The sequence below is a fragment of the Ursus americanus genome, chromosome 3 (assembly GCF_024610735.1).
Source record: "Ursus americanus isolate L20-20 chromosome 3, mUrsAme1.1.p, whole genome shotgun sequence".
NCBI lineage: Eukaryota > Metazoa > Chordata > Mammalia > Carnivora > Ursidae > Ursus > Ursus americanus.
The window spans coordinates 43,863,658-43,881,053 of NC_142129.1; the positions used below are offsets into that span (position 1 = coordinate 43,863,658).

A 17,396-nucleotide genomic window follows, 5' to 3' on the forward strand; every position below is an offset into this window, starting at 1 on the left:
AGATTTGTGTTTTGAAAAAGGTCACTCCAGCTGCAAAGGAGAGAATGGGTAACATGGCAGCTGGAGTGGAATGAGAAGACAAAAATCTCTGCTCACCTCCCTGAAGCATGCTGTCTGCTCCCCATCATCGAATTTTGGGTGTCGGGAAGTTGAACATATTTATGTACTTATTCAAAAATTAAGCTCCACAGAGAGGGTGGGGAAAAGTCGCTAAAAGGAACCACTTCTGTATTGCACTTTTGTCTGGATCACCGAAAAATCTCCTTCTTTAACCTTTCTCTGTCCTCTAGACCCTGCTTTGAGGGGGATTTTCAGAATCATCTCATATTCTACAAAGAGCACTGGGCTGGGAGCTCAGAGACCTGGATTCCCGTCTTGGCCTCTCTTCCAAGTCAGTTTTCCCAGCTAGTTAGTTTTCTTACAATGGCTTCTGAGGATGAAATCAGATGATAGAGGAAAAAGAACAAACACACACAAGGGCTCAGAGCACGGGGTTCCTTTTATGAAGGACATTATTTAAGTAGCATTTAATACATTTTAAATCTAGTTTATATATGATTTGGTTGGTAACTATTACAGTATATATTGTTCTTCTGAAGTTCTCACATAAGGACAAGAGGATCTGTAGTTTGCTGTTTCATCCAACCTTGAAAGTTCACATTTCGCATCAGGAGGAAGAGTGGCATCGGTTAGGATGGGCACGATGGCGTTCCCTTTTCTGTTTCTTCTTCTCAGTGAGTCCCCTGGAAACCGAGGACCCTCCTCTTGCTGGCAGGATCAGCTACTATAAGTTACCTGCCCCTTTCTTCTTCTTCTTTTTTTTTTTTTAAAGATTTTATTTATTTATGTGACAGAGAGACAGCCAGCGAGAGAGGGAACACAAGCAGGGGGAGTGGGAGAGGAAGAAGCAGGCTCCCAGCAGAGGAGCCCGACGTGGGACTCGATCCCGGAACGCCGGGATCATGCCCTGAGCCGAAGGCAGACGCTTTAACAACTGCACCACCCAGGCACCCCAACCTGCCCCTTTCTTCTTGTGAAAGGTAAGCAGATACCTGGGATTTTGGGGGGCAGAGCTCCTTTCAACTGTGAACGTTTATGTGTGAAGAGTCTTCTGCCTTGATTTTGTGGGTCAGGGAGAATGGTCATCCTCGAGCTCTGGAACCTCCATACAGAGGACACCTGAAAACCAGTGCAAAGCAGTGCTGTGTCCAGGAGAGCGGGAGGGGATATTCTCCGCCCATTGGATTCTCTGCGTCAGGGAGTTTTTGAGTCACATTTTCACACTTACCAGTCACAAGTGGCAAGGGAGCTTCATTTCCACAAGATGACGGAGATTCTACAAAGTCCATCATGCAACTAGCCTCTTACTCTCAGTTAGGAAAAAAAGTGTTGACAGACATGCTATCTCAATCTATCCTTGTTTTAAGAATCAGCCGGGACTACAAGGCTTGAGAGGGGGAATTCACTTAATTGGATTTGAAAGGAAACACTGCTTGAATCCTTCATAGTTCTATCCCCATCCTTCCACACCAGCTTCTTTCTGCCTCTCCTAGTGATAATTAAACATGAGAAGTTGACTGTGTGATCTCAGGCAATAGTTTTAAAGAGGGTCTGGATTTAAAGAAAGGCGCCAGTCCTGTTGGGGCTTTTGAAAGAGAGCTAAGTATCTCACGTCTGGGGCCTCTTCACGTCAGGTAGCCTGGGGTTGGGAGACACCTTCGGAAGGAACAAATGGCCAACTGGTTTGCCAGTTCTGTTGGGATGCCTTTAATCTGAGCCTTCTTTCTGAATGAACTACCATGTAATGCTTTTATTTTTTTAATTCTATTATGTCGCTGGATGGAAGTTCTTCACAATGTACCAGAACTATTTTAACCAGAATGTATCCTCATTATTGAGCCTCTAGTTTACCTGCTCAGAAAAGGGCCACATGGGCCAAGGGGAGTAAGGGAGATTAGACTTCAAGCCAAATCACCCCAGAGATGTCCGGGGTTGATTAGAAGTTTGATTGGCTTTGCCCTCCTTGTTTGGGAAATGCTCCTTTGCAGCTGGGACTGTGGGAAGGCCATACCCAGAAAGAGGAGGGCTGGTAATTCAGTAAAGGCCGCGCGAGCCATGGGATCTCCTTATTGGAAGTCCTTCTTCAGGTTCTGTGATCAAATTCTATCCATAATAGCGATCCATTTAATACCCAGGCAGTGGGGATTTGGCAATAGAAAAGGCATAGTCCGTGCTCCGAAAATCTCTTAAAATTATCTTGTGTTACAGATCGATATGTTTTTTTCACTTACAAAGCCCTTTGTCATACATTATCTCATTTAATTCTCAAACCATTAAAAAAGCCAAATAAGGATTACTATTTTCATTTGCAAGATAAAGAAACAGAAAGCTTCCAGGACTAGCTCAGTGTCGCACAGTTGGGATTGGAACCCAAGGCCTTCGTCTCTACCATGGCCAGTCTGCTCTCCACACCACCCAGACATCAGAAATGGTTGGGACTTTCCCACACTGGCCGTGAGTTTATCGAGTATACACTGCAGTCATGGCCGTAGGAACACACCACGGTGATCAGCAAATCTGATGGCACAAGACTGCATCTGTGTTTTTCCACTAAGAATCCCTTGGTAAAAATTGCTGCCTGTGGTGATATAATCCTATTCTGTACAATAATTGCTTTCAGCTTTTTAAAAGAATTTATGGTGGCCTGTTGCCCCACTTATGCCTAAACCAGCAGCCTGGACACATCTTATTCCCCTGCCCCCCTGACACTGTGACTGAGGCCATCCGAAGTGAAAGGGGGGCCCAGGGATCAAAGAGGCGAGAGATGGTGAAGAACACAAAGCCTTCACCAGAGGCTCCAGACCCAGATGGGAGGCTGGCGGGTGAGGTCAGCAGGTGACATACGCCAGCGGGGGCGGGGGTGGGCTGGAGAGTGTGCGCTCCTTCAAGGGCATCCAGCGCCCAGCAGCAGCTGACAGTTGTCATGTTTCTCATCAAGCCCAAGGTTGTCAGGTCTTGAGGGGTTTTTCTAAGAGAATCTGGAAATCTAGAATCTTATGCAAATTCTCCTGACTGGATTGTTAAATATTCATGGCTGAGTAAGCCTAGGTGGGTCAAAAACAAATGAATCAATCCTGTGATTCTCTTTTGCAACCTCTTCTCTTTGTATTTGTAAGTAAATAATTTTTAGAAGAAATGCACCCGGACATAAAAATGTGGTTAGAAGTGTTTTTATTACCAGCAGTGGCCTGCCCCTTTTCCACATTTGTGAGAAAGACTGTCTCTTGGAGCCAGGGTGTATACAGAGCTTCGAAATTACCACTTTGAGGCGAGATCTGTTTGAATATCCACCTTTCTACTTTCGAACGACAATTTTTGCCTTTCCCCACGTCCATCATCTGTCGGATGAGGCCCTCATGCAAAGGCTTCCCACGGCACCCACAGACAGCAGGCTGGGGCAGGGGCTATGTATAGATCCCCGCTCAGTAGCGAACACCACATCTTTCCATCCCATCCAAGAAAGCATACAAGGCTCTAAATAATTGAGAAAGCTACAAATGTAGGAGTGGCCTTCCACTGGCCTTAATTAATATCTTTTAAAAAGTAAATTCATCACAAACGATATTCTACCTATCCTTAGTAATGATTCACGTATGACGCAGCTCACAAATTTCAGGACAACATGGTTAAGAGATATTTCAAAAAATAAAAATAAATAGGATATATTGCTAAGCTTCTCAGTAGACCAGCCCTCCCTATCTCTGGTATTTTCAGCCAATGCATGGTTGATTGGTTTGACTCCCCCAGTTCATTCACTGTTATAGTATCGGTTACAAGGACCTTAGAAATGTCACCAGAGACACTTGGACTCTTGAGGAAAGATACAAGAGATAAAAGACGGTGTTCTCCAAAGCCATCAGTGAGTCTGCACCCAAACATTCTCGCCTTCCCACCTGGCAACAGGGAGTCCCCACTTGAACTGCTATTTGGATAATACAGTGTGAAGTCCTGCCCACCAACATGAACCAAGAAACAAAGCACTTCCATGCTGTTCGTGTTCTTTGCTCCACGAATTGATCCAGAAGATGCAGAAGCTGGATACTAGAGCTGTCCCTGTTACCTCCCAGTTTAGAACGATCTGTTTCCTTTCCCCTGCATTAGAAAATGAAACTCAAGAGGTGGGAATAGAAACCAGATTCAAGGAGGAGCGAGACAAAGGGGAGCCTGGCAATCTGATACAGTGTGGCTCTTGGGGGAAAGGTGTCTGGATCTCAAAGGCGGACTATCACAAAATGAGAGCAGAAGCAAGTCTATTTTTTTTCTAGGTCACCACAGGGAACCAATCTAACCTATTTACAAGTGGTCTCAGGGGTGCTCTCTTTAAATAGCTATCTTGTCACCATCCTTTTCGTCATCTTCCACGATCACTTTGGGTCTCTCGTCCCTGAGCAGTGTCACACCTGCAAAACAAAGCGCTGATCTGCAATTAAGTGCCTCTAATGAAAATATTAGACAACCTTACAGCGTAGACACACAGAAGCATGGTAACCCAGAAACCCCGTAGCGTCCTCAGAGCTAAGTGTTAAAGGTGCCGCCAGAGTTAGGGCGCTGGGGGCCTTACGTGGCCTGCCCGGAGGAGCTGTGACTCAATGAGGCACCGCCCTGGTGACCAGGAGAAGCTCGATCTCGGAGTCAGAGGCAACGCTGACCCCCTGGTCTACGGTCTACATTAAAGTTTGCAGCACAGGAGGACGAAAAGCAAACGGGTGTTGGAATCCACCTGCTTTGGACCTCTCCTCCTGGCACTTGCCCAGTCTGCGTTGGGCCAGTTAACAATTTCACACCTGAATTTTCTTGGATTTAAAAGGAGCTCAGTGATACTTATGTAAAGGGTTATTGTGCCAACGAACGAGAAACAAAGACAGTGCTGAGCAAGCGCCACACCCGTGAGCCAGGAGTCTGCTTCTCCTTTCCTTTCACACGTGCTAGTTAGGTCCCCCTTTGAAAGAATGGGTCAACAGTAGGAAGTCAAAGTTAAATACGTTTTTCTAACATCCGGGGAAAAGACTGAGCTGGGGCTCTGAACATGCCATTTCTAAATGTCAGGACTGGTAGGTGATAATATTTACATCGTTCAGAGCAAAAGGAGAAATTCAGGAAAGTGCAGTGAGTGTTCATAAAGTTCTGTGGCTACAGTTTTCAAAAGTTGTTCTTTATTTTTATTTGATTTTCTTCTTTGGGGGATGAAAAGATCCTTTCTTTTGGAAATTTTAGGGGCATCAGACAGTTGTTTTTTTAGCAGCCTTCCTAGGCAAAATTCAAAACTATCCCTGTGTTGGGTTCCGATATATTTTGTTTTAAAAGTTTACTGGTCTTTGAAATTCAGAAGCCTGAGCACAATTTTCTGGACTGATCAGTCCAGTTAAGAGCATCCAAGGAGGGCTGGGTGATTCTGCTCATCGTATAAATTGTGAAGTAGGGTCCTTTTAATAAAAAAACAAAGGGAACTATGATTCAAGGCCAGTCCTCCGTGATTTCTGTCACCCACTGCCACCAACCACCACTGCCTTGCACCGCCCCCACCTTCTCATAATTAGAGACCGTTCAGTTCATGAAGCATTTCGTAAAGATCTAAACACGAGGGTGGAAAGCTGTGCACCCCAAGAGGCCTTTCTACAACACGGGACTCCGTTCAACAGCGGCAAATTAATGAAAACTTTGTGTTGATCTTAATGACTATTCATTTGATTCAGTTCCTAGTTTGTTCATATGGGTTCTTTACCAATTAGCTGATATTTATTGGAGGAGAAAAACAATTTCAAGAGCCTGGTTGAAACTGAGGATTTTGCATAAACCTCTTATGAAACACAGTGGGAGATCTCTTCTCTTCTACAGCTGCAAGGAGGCTTGGATTTTTATTTGGAATTAAGGCTATCATGGTAGGAGAACAGAGAGTTAACTATGCTAAGCCCCCAAAACTTCCTGTCCTGATTTCCTTGCTATCTTTTCACATTAAGCCAAACTTGAGTTGATTCAAAGTGGGCAAGAGTATTTAAATTCCCAGATCCCGTCAACTTTCTGATTATTTGGGGTATCCTTGAAACCTAGTCAGAGAAGCATCTGGGCCAAAAAAAAAAAAAAAAAAATGTCCTGAGATTTCAGGGAAGGGAGAAGCCTGTTTTGCCATCAAGGTCAGCCCTTCCCAAAGTAGGCTAGGCTTTCCACAGGGACACGGGAGGTAATTTCAGGTGGAAAGTGAACTAGCATTTGTATTAGTAGAGTTAAGCATTATTTTTAGTGTCTTATAATGAAAAATACATACGGTAGCTCCTGAGAATCCCGATTTCATGGCTATCACTGCTTAGGGCGAGGCTGAAATCAATAGCATGTGTCATCAATACGTTTTTATTTTTTATGCTTCAGATCTTCGACTTTGTTCCTTTGAAGATGAATGAGGTTTGATGAACACGGGTCTGTGGTTTAACCTCGTCCTCATCCTCTGTTCTCCTCGGGAGGCACAGGTGTGCCATCGAAGGAACGTATGCTAGAGCCAGAAAGCTTTGCCCTCTTTGGTGGTCATTTAACTTTGAGCAATTACTCAGCTTGTCTGAGCCTCAGTTTATTCATTTGCAAAACTGGAGAAAAAATAAATCCTATCTCCGTCAGGGGGTGACGCTGCCAGGGGGATGTAGACCAACATACTTTGATGCTTCCGGCACACTTATGTGAACCTCCATTACAGCACGTAACACACTGTAGGAATCATTGGACAATACCTCCATCTCCCCTACCGAACCTTGAGGCTTTTAAAGGATATTCTAGCATCTAGCACGGGGCTTGGGGGACAGTAGGGCTTTAGAAAATGTCAGTTCCTGCTCTTCCACTCTCTGTGGAGGAGAGTGTATGGAACTTGGCTGTTTGTTAGAACCTGGTGTGTTTTTAAGGCCAAAGCTGTCAGTCCCAGGTCTCTAAGGGTCAAACAATTAGCCTCGTAGCAAGCTGTTTTAGGCCATGATCCCATTCAGAGCTGGTCACGTGCATTACAGATGTGTGCCTCTGATCTAAGGGGGCGGGGCTAAGACACCTCCTGTCCTGGCAAGCCACACCACAGAGAACACTCTATTCCCAGCAGGACAGAAAAGGTGTCACTTTCAAAGGACATGACAGTCCCCTTTCTCCAAGTACATTATTGAGCTTTGATCTCCAAATATTCACAGCTCATGGGCCAATTTTCCAAGACGTTTCTCTTCAATGCTCCCAGCTTCATGATTCTTTACCTTCTCTGGTTCCCTTTGCCACAGACCTTAACTAAAGACTTTCTCTTTTAAGCACGTCTCGGCTACTCAGATCTTAATAATCACAACCCAGTGCACCCCGCCATGTAGTCACCAAGATGGGGGGCCCTGGCAAATGTGGGCCACGTTGGGAACAAACCTTGGGTTGGCAAGGAAGCCAGAGATGGCTCCTCACTGAGGAGTTGTCTGGCAGTTGGAACCTGTCGAGTAAGCTCATTAACCTAGGGGAATGAAGGTAGTTAGCAAGAGATTTAGAAGAGAAAGATAATCCTTGTCCAGTCTTCACTTGCCAAGGGCTAATGAGAGGAGATGTCTCCAGAGTGCATTTGTCTGTGAGTTCCTCTCAACACCCTTATTAGAACCAATATGAGTCTCTCTGAACATCTGCCGAAGGCCCTATCCTTATCAGCTTAACTAGCATTTCGATTACTGCCAAATCTTTAGATACTAAAAGGCTCTTCAAAAATAAAGTGCTTCAGCTAATATGCTAATAAAAGCTAGAATCATAGAACACCATCTATAATTGCAAATACAACACAGAGACTTGCTGATTCAAGGAATTCCATAATGTGTATAGAACCCATGCATATATAGCCTTTCTCTCCAGCTCTGTGTACTTTGCCCTGTATGAGAAACATTTTTTTTTGTTGTTGTTCCACTAGGAAGCTGCTCTCCTAAGATGTAGATTTTGGGACGCAGGCAGCATCCACTGCCAGATAAACAGGGGTCAACATTTTAGGCAGTCCCTTGAATCAGTAGGTTTATATGGAAAGGTAAAACACTGCGGCTAGCAAAATTCTCACCTTTAGAAAGGATCTGAGTGAGCTCAAGGAATATAAGGTGAGGAGAATGGAGGGAAACTGACATTTATTGAGGACTTTCAAAAATCCACATCTGTGCTAAGTGCTTTATGTGCTTTCTTTAATTATGTTAACAATCCTGGGAGAAAGATTTTATGGTCCTGCTTTCAGAGATGGACGAAATGAAGGAAGCTAATTTGTGTTAGTTGCCCAGAGCCACAAAGCTAGAATGCTCGGAACCAGAGATCAAACTTAGACCTTTCTGACTCCGAAGCCCATGTTCAGTGCTGTGTGCTGAGGTGACTGCCCATAAATATTCTTGTTCCTCCACCAAGTCTTCCCCTAGGAGGACCTCAACAAAAGCAGATATAAGAATGGGTAAAAAATAAAGTCTCCTCATGGAGAACTTGGAACTGCAGGATTGTGATTGCCAAATAGAATATCAAATCAACAGATACTTATCGAGCATTGTTATATAGAAGGGACTGGGCTAGATATCAAGGCCAATACCAGCACAGTTCTCATGAAGTCATCAAACGTTAGTCAATGTACAGAACAGCTACAATAATGGCAGCAAGAGCCATAAAGACTAGACAGAAAGAGATGACAAAGTCTTGGTATTTGCACGCCTGGGTCTACTACAGAGTGAGTTCAGAATGGAAAACATTCATTTTGGACTCGGAGTCTGTTAGTGGAGACTTGGAGCTGGCTGAGTCTTGAAAGGTGACCGAAGCCAGGACAGAGGCAGAGCTTGGGGGAAAAGTGTGACAGGTGGGAGGGTCAATGCCGGTAGGAACACATCGTAGCTTATGAGAAACATGTTTGAGGCAGTTCAGATCCTGCCAGGTGGTCCTCGGCCCACTTCTCCAGACAAGTGTCTCCTCAGGCTCCATGCCTCCTTGCCTGGCTCTGCTCCACAGAGATCGGGCACCTTGTCTGCACCCCTGACTGCCTGTTCATGATGTCTTTTCTCAGGCTTCTTTCATTTTTTTCTTTATTAAATAAAATAATGGGGAAACATAGTTCTATAAGAACAAAATCCCGTCTCCCAAAGTGTCCCTTCCGGGTTGCCATAGTGCCGAAAGTTCCAACTATACCATAGGACAATGAGAAACGGCCCACAGGTGAGACAGCGCTGGCTTAGAGCCCCAGCTCTGCCACATCATTGTATTTGATCTTGAACATAATTTGGTCCATTTATCTGTCCACCTAATCATCCCATCAGCAGTCCAACCAATCAGCCGAGCCCCTATCCATCCATCAATGCCATCCACAGGGGACTTTAAGTTACTGAAATTCTCTTTCAGTTTCATTATCTGTAAGGGAGTTAATAACTACTTTCTTGTGTTATTCAGCTGATTTTTAAAAATTCATGAGATGTGCCAAACGCAGTACCTAATATTTAGTAGGGTCTCAGTAAACAGTAGTACATTTTTTCTTCTGCCACCCCCTCCAAACAGCTGTATAAAACACACATGTACACACACACACACACACACACACACACAGGCTTATAATCTAATCATGAGTGTATATGTCTTATTCGCTAACCTTCACATAAAATTCTCAGGGACAAGACTATATTTCACATATTGGCTGCTGCATAGTCTGGGGCTGTGCACGGAGTTCAGCACAAATTTTGAGTTTGATTTGACACATATTAAGGTAGCTCTCATGAAGATGATACTTTCAGGATCAAAAAAAATAAAATAAAATATTGCCACTTGCAAAGATGTAGATGGAACCAGAAGGTATTATGCTAAGTGAAATAAGTCAATCAGAGAAAGACAATTGTATGATCTCACCATATCTGGAATTCAAGAAACAAAACAGAGCATCATAGGGGAAGAGAGCGAAAAATAAAATAAGATGAGATCAGAGAGGGAGATAAACCATAAAACACTCTTAATCACAAACTGAGGGTTGCTGGAGGGGAGGAGGGTGAGGGGATGGGGTAACGGGGTGATGGACAATAAGGAGGGCATGTGATGTAATGAGCACTGGGTGTTATATAAGACTGATGAATCACTGACCTCTACCTCTGAAACTAATAATACATTATATATTAATCAATTGAATTTGAATAAAAAATAAAATTAAAAAATAAAATAAATTAACATTTTTATTATGGGAGTTTTCAAAATAGAGAAAACTATATAATTAATACTTATTAACATTTTATCATTTTTGTTTTATCTAATTGTCTTTATTTTTGAATATTGTAAAGCAAATTCCCTATAACACTTCTGTATATATCTCTAACACTAAAAGCTTTTTAAAACCATAACTAAACTGCCATTATCATCCCCGACAAAATTAACAATAAAGACTCAATTTCATCTTAAAAAAAGATGATACTTTCAAGGCTCGTTTCTATAGTTTGTTACTAACGATAGGTCTCGCTATTTCTGGATCTCCCTTTCTTTCCCTCCCCTCTCTCCTTCTCTCATGTTGAAGGTTTGGTTAATACATCCAGCCAGGTGTCTTGGGAGAATCAGCCATCAGTCATAGGAAGCATGACCATGGAAGGCTGGGGACGAGGGTTTTCCAACTCTTTTCAAGGATCCACTGACATTTCTATTTCATTGGCTCAGTGAATCTGATCAGTTCTGCTGAAGCACGAGGAATGCTCTGAACCTCCCCCAGCTCCGAGGCAGCCCCCGGGGCGGGGGGGGGGGGGAGCTGCCAGTTAAGGTAAGCCTGAAAGCCAGCAGTAAACTCTGCTCCCCCCACAGAGCGCCTCTGTGTGACACAGCTTGCTGGGCCAGGACAGAGGCCATGCCCGTGGCACCTCCAGATGGTAAAGCTCTTGACCTGTTCCCATCACCCCCTGCAAATGCCTTGCACCAGCTCTTTTACCTGCTGCAAAGGGGGACACGTGCAGGGCAGGTGTGTCTTTTCTCCTTGGTTTTTTCTGTTCCAGGTCAGTGTTATGAAGAGCTGGACTCATTTTGCCCTTTGGGTGTCTCTCTTGAATGTCGTATCTTTTAATTAAGTGTTCTGAAAGCACACCTGTGTGGTTAGGGAACAAAGGGAGAGACAGGGTCAAATACACATATCCTAATACAAGAGGACTATACAGGCATATTTGCACATATCCCTAATGATGGCAGTCAATATAGCTTTCCAAACTTATTTTAGTAAAAAGCTTTTTTTTCTATTAGGAATTAGTATCTGTTGAGGTGACACAAGGGGTTTGCACGCCTGATTTTATTTTAACCTCACAAAACCCCGAGGAATTTGGTATTACTGCCACCATCACCTATCTGAGGGAGGCGAGGCAAGGAAAACATGGCCACAGGAGCACAGCTTGCAGGGGTCCGAGCAGGAAGCCAGCCCAGGTCTGTTTGCCTCCAAGGTCTGTCCTCTTAGAGCAGGGGATCATTTACTGCAAGCCACATGCTCGCTCTTCAGCGACCTGCCTGCCTTCTCTCCTCGCCCACACGTGAAATGTCTCTCCATCATTTCCCAACTCTCTGAAAACAGCCTCCTCTATACAACTGTCCCCAATTCCCTGCCCAGGCGGAGCTCCCGGGGCCCCTATGGAAGGACCTCATTACGGCCTTACCGCTTACTGTGTATTTCAGCCCATTATGTGCTTCCACGATTTTGTACAGAACTGACAGCTCCTTCTCAGGAAGCTCTGTGTTCTGTTTGTTTTGTATCCCGCCGAGCGGGTTGTGAGTGGAGAGAACGCTGAATCAATGGCCCGGAGGGAAGGGGAGAAGGAAATAAGAACCAACAAAACTTTGGGCCAAAAAAGAGTCACACATCACACATGAGATTGTTATAGAGACATATTAGCTGTTCCCCAAACCATTTTGCTTTTCTCCTGGGCACACAGCTGGGCGACATCTCTCTGCCTCCCTTGCAGTCAGGCAAGGCTTGTGACTGAAGGAAGTGATCGGGGCCACCTTCAGGTCTGCCAGTCTTCCAGTCTATTCTGCACCCCCCCCCCCCCGCCCTGCCTCCTACCCCCCTCATCCCTGTGCCTGCTGGATGCTGGTGTTCACGGTGACCTTGAAAGCCATGTGCTGGTGAGGTCTGCACCTCCATCAGCCGGAGTCCCTGAATTACCATTGGGGGCAGAACCTACCTCCCAACTCGCACTACTGATAAGTGACGAAAGCCTTGCGTGGTGCCACTAACATTTTGGAGTTTATTTGTTATAGCAGCCGGCCATATTGTAACTGGGACAGGTGCAGGGAGAGCACCAGTGATTTAAAACCACGCAAATATGTAAGGAAAAAGTTCTAAGACCAGCGCGATCCCGCGGCAGCGGTACTCCTTCACAGACGTGCCAACGGACCTCATTGGCCATTACCTGGTATAAAAGGTGGGATGTGCAGTGCTGGTGTATCTTTTCTCCTTGGTTTTTTTTGGTCTGACTCAACATTCAGGGCGACCTGTGCATTTTTTCCCTTTCTTGGCTTCCTTTTGAGCTCACAGTCTTTAATGAACTGGTCTGAAAGATCATCTGCTTTCGATAGGATGCGAAGAAAAAAAAAGAATATAACATGAGTAAGGGTCACTCACAACCTGGTTGGTGTCCAATTACTGGCAGAAGCCATTTGGTCTGAAAAAGAAAAAGATTTGTATATTTTGGGCTAGTCTACGGAGGACTTTCGTAGCCTGGCACAGATACATAGAATAAAACAGAAAACTGGAATAGTCTGTAAAACCCCAAATGAAGAGAGCTCCAACGGATGGATAACCAAAGCAAAGAAGAACTTCAAAATATAGTTAGGCAAGCCACAGAGTGGGTTTGAGTTAAATTTCTGATAGAATAGGTTCTCTGTGCTAAATGCTCTTTCTTAATTTCCTTTGCCCAAGGCTTGCTCTCTTGAAGACTGCATGGGTCAGTACGGAGCTGTGCACACTCTTCAGTCTTTTTTTTTTTTTTTTTTTAAGATTTTTTATTTATTTATTCGACAGAGACAGCCAGCGAGAGAGGGAACACAAGCAGGGGGAGTGGGAGAGGAAGAAGCAGACTTATAGCAGAGGAGCCCGATGTGGGGCTCGATCCCAGAACGCCAGGATCACGCCCTGAGCCGAAGGCAGACGCTTAACCGCTGTGCCACTCAGGCGCCCCCACACTCTTCAGTCTTGTAATAAGGTTCTCCGGAAAATCCTCACCCTTCGCTCTGTGGCCAGCCGGGTCACGCTGACCGTTCACACTTGTGTCAGCCTTGGCCTCTTCATTTACTCCCCCACTGCCATCGCCATTCTCCCATTTGCCCATCCTCACTCCAGGGCCTCTCGTCTTACTCAGCTCTTTACCCTCCTCAGTTCCCTAGGCTCGGGAAGCTCGGATTCTATATCACGTCCATCAGATGTCAGCGAGAGTGATGAATCCAATCTGATCAGTCCTCGCCCATGAAAGCATGTGCTCTGCTCCCTCTGAGTCCTCAATGCTTTGGCTGATGGTTTGCTTCTTTGAGCGTCTCTGTCATTGTTCTAGACAATGACACTTGTTTATTCTATCATGGTTTATCTGCTGCTCTTGACAGAACCTTCTTGGAGATTAAGGATTATGTCCTTTTGATAATTTTATTCTTAATTGCCTCTCCCTCCCATAAATGCATGTTGAATGGATAAGTGGATTGGACTGATCCAAGTTCAACTGCTGACTCTGTCACTTGTTAGTTCTGAGAACTCGGGCCTTAATTTCTAGGAACTTTAATATTGTCTCAACTTTTAAAGTGGGGATAATTTTAAATCAGTGTGTGTGTGTGTATGACAGAAACAGAGTGAAAGGACTAAATTTGTTGGTAAAGCAGCTGTTACATTTGATAGATTTTAGATCCTCAAAAAAATGTTCACTCTGGTCATTGCTCACCCCCTAAACTTTTACAAGGTCCAAAGGTAAACCCACCTCCCTGCCCCATCTCCATAAGTCTTTCCCAGTCCTGGGTGTCCTTTCTCATTTTCTGGATATCCACAGGATTTTTGCTCATGTAACACCTTTTCTGCATATGTCTTCTCTGCTTTCTTTGATGATAGGTATCTTGTGTTTTACCTTCTTACAGCAACTAATAAATATTTGTTGAACATATGCTTGAGTGAATGAACTCAAGCATGTTATGTATAAGGAGATAGTGTTCAAAGAAGCCACAGGCAATGAAGCTATCTGTCTTCTCTGGAAACTCACTATGGCCTGGCTACAGTCTGGTACATCTACGACTGTGAATGGATTTGGGGAAATTCAGAGATTAATTGAATTTTTTTCAGCCCATTCTTCTTTACCTTCTTCCCTTCCTTCTTTCTTTTTTTCTGTTTCTTTTCTTCTTCTTCTTCTTCTTCTTCTTCTTCTTCTTCTTCTTCTTCTTCTTCTTCTTCTTCTTTTTAAGATTTATTTATTTTAGAGAGAGAGAGACAGAGTGCATTGGCTTTGGGGAAGGACAGAGAGAGAGAATCTTCAAGCAGACTCCCTGCTGATCCTGGAGCCTGATACGGGCCCGGCTCAATCCCAGGACCCCCAAGATCTGACCTGAGTAGAAATCAAAAGCAGGTGCTTAACAGACTGAGCCACCCAGGTGTCCCTCTCTCTGTTTCTTTTTTATGAAAATATTCAGGTCAGTGTCTTTAAAACATGGAGAATTAAATGTGTCAAACCTGTTCACTTCAGTTTTGTGGGTCTAGATATAACTTGTGTCATTCATAATGTATTTATTTGACAAACACTGATGAAGGTCCTCCCCTATGCCAGGCCTTGAGCAAGATTCTGGGACTAAAAAGACAAATAAGAAATAGTCCTTCCTTTCAAGTTGCTATAGTCCATTGGGCTTTATGTCTGGATGGTCCTTTGTTTGAGAAAACCCAATATACATGAGAAAACTACCATTAGAAATACCTAATAACCACACATTATTATGCCTGCATCCCCCAAAGATCACGGTACATAAACAAAAAGTCAAATAGCATCATTCCCTTCAGCCATATTTAATAGTAACAAATATTTCCTTTCACCCAAAGGATTTGAATAATTCCATCCAATCATTTCAATTTAAGAAACATTTATTGAGCTTATACTGTATGTAAGGCACTGAGCCATATGCTTTTAAGTTTACATATACAAAAAAAAAAAAGAGGTGAGAGAAGAATTTTACTGAGTACTCTTATATACTAGATGATTTTGCATCCTTCTGGTGTGTGGGAATGACCAACACCGTCAATGCCTGTGTTTTACCAGTCGTTAAATAGTCATAGCATATCCTAAACACATGATCTCATTTAGCTCTCACACCAAGCCCAAAAGGAAGGAGTACAATTATCCCCAATTTGCAGATGAGGAAACTGAGATTTAGAAGGCCAGAAGAAAGGCTAAATGTCATAATCCTGCAAATTATGGCATCAGGAGTAAGCCCAGGCTCTTGGGAGTATGTTTCTTCTTTCTTCTTCTTTTTTTAATTTTTAAAAATTCTTTATTTAAATTCAATTTCATTGACACATACTGTATTATTAGTTTCGGGGGGAGAATTTAGTGTTTCATCAGTTGCATACAACACCCAGTGCTCATTCCATCACGTGCCCTCCTTCATGCCCATCACCCCATTACCCCATCCTCTCCATCCCCCTCCCCTATGTTTCTTAATGCCTAGTTGAAAATGCAATTTTCAAACTTCAGTGCCACATCACACAGTTAATTTCTCCCCATATCTTATATACCATAGACATTTGTCGAATGAATAAATATTGCTCAGAATGGGTGCTGCCCAGCTGTGGGGTCCCTGGGAGTACAGGCTGGATGTGGGCCAGTCAGGGGTCACCACTCAGTGCACAGTACAGAGAGCAAGGCATTTGCTTCAATTCTGACTTTTACTTCAATTGCACTTTTTCCCACTTTTGGAGAAATCCTGAACATAAACTATCTTGATGGCAAATGGGGAGAGGGGAGCGGGGGGTGGGGGGGAGTCATAACCAGGCGAGACATAAACAAAGGCTATGAATATGCAAAAGGCCCATCCATCAAAAGTCTGAGTGTCTCATTTTTAGAAATGGGTAGAGGCAGAAATGTTTCTGGTATTTTCATTACAAAGGTTATGCAAAAAGTCAGTTCTGGAAAGGAAACAGATTGACAATAAAGCAGAAAAAGGCTATTTAAAATTCTGTCTTGATAGGCAAAGAGAGATATTTGAAATATTTTATTGGCACTGCACATGGGGTGTAAGTGTGCCGGCAAATACTGGAAACAAGTTCTGCTGCCACATTCCATTTACTGCCTCAAAAATGCTCTGCCTGGGACTCTGTCAGACCCAAACAAGAGGACAATGCCTTTTCTCTCTTTTTGTAACTCTAATGAACCTCTCTCCAGCGCTCCAGCTAATATTTACATGGCAGACCCCACAGAGTCATGGCTATTTTCCTGTCCATCTGGTGTTGGCTGTCACCAGAAGGTGTAAAGGATCAGGTTTCAGGGGACCTTCCCCTGCCCTGCCTGCAAATAAATGGCAAGAGAATGGCAGGGACCTCCCCTTTCTGACTTCCCCTGCCGACATTCCCGCAGGAGCACTTACCTAAGTGGTCACAACGGGGGTCTAGCTTATCCAGTCTGTCTTCTGAGAGCTCCAATGGCTGCATTTGCCCAGTGGACATCATCGAAGGAGGTGTTTCTTCTCCGGCACTATAGAAGCATAAGAAACTAGTCCATTAGTGTGTCCTCTGTTCATTTGTTCACTTATGGAATAAGTTTATTTATTGAGCACTTACTATTACATTCTCAACTTAATCCTAGGTTTCAAATCTGCTTCCTTTACTTACCTACTACCAGCTCTAACTTAAGATTTAAGTCAAAATAGATGAAACACACACACAAACACACACACTCACACACACACACACACACACACACACGGATTTATTGGTAATTGCCGTGCATCAAATGTTCAATATTTATCCTCTTTCAGACGCACTGTGGGAGTTTCAGAATGAATACTTGTCAATTCTGAATTAGAAATGAGTTAGCTGAGAATTACAGAAAATCTTGATTAAATCTTGTCTATATTTTCTGTTGAGTTCTGCGAAATAGGATTATGCCTACTTTGCAGATTAAGAAACCAAGGATCAGAAAATACAATTAATTTACTTAGTCACACAATTATTAAATAGCCAACTTTCAAATTATTAAGTAGCTTGGATCCAAATCCAGTTCTGAAGACTTCCAGTAGACACCCAAGACTCTCAGACAGTGATTCTTTTGAATGCAAATTGAGCCAAGCTTCTGCTTTTCTATCATTACATGCTGTATTTTATATGCATATATGCATTACATATATATAGCATGTATATATATGTATATGTG

At 43.6% G+C, this 17,396-nt stretch overlaps 1 protein-coding gene across 1 annotated transcript; it reads right to left on the reverse strand.

Annotated features, from left to right (window-relative positions):
• Positions 1 to 4,353: 4,353 nt before the first annotated feature.
• PPP1R17 (protein phosphatase 1 regulatory subunit 17) lies at positions 4,354 to 16,693 on the reverse strand. Its single transcript, XM_045793645.2, has 4 exons — positions 16,612 to 16,693; positions 12,420 to 12,572; positions 10,955 to 11,107; positions 4,354 to 4,460 (listed from the first exon to the last, which is right to left on the reverse strand). The coding sequence occupies exons 1-4, from the start codon at positions 16,691 to 16,693 to the stop codon at positions 4,381 to 4,383; spliced, it is 468 nt and encodes a 155-aa protein (XP_045649601.1). The 3' UTR covers positions 4,354 to 4,380.
• Positions 16,694 to 17,396: the final 703 nt, after the last annotated feature.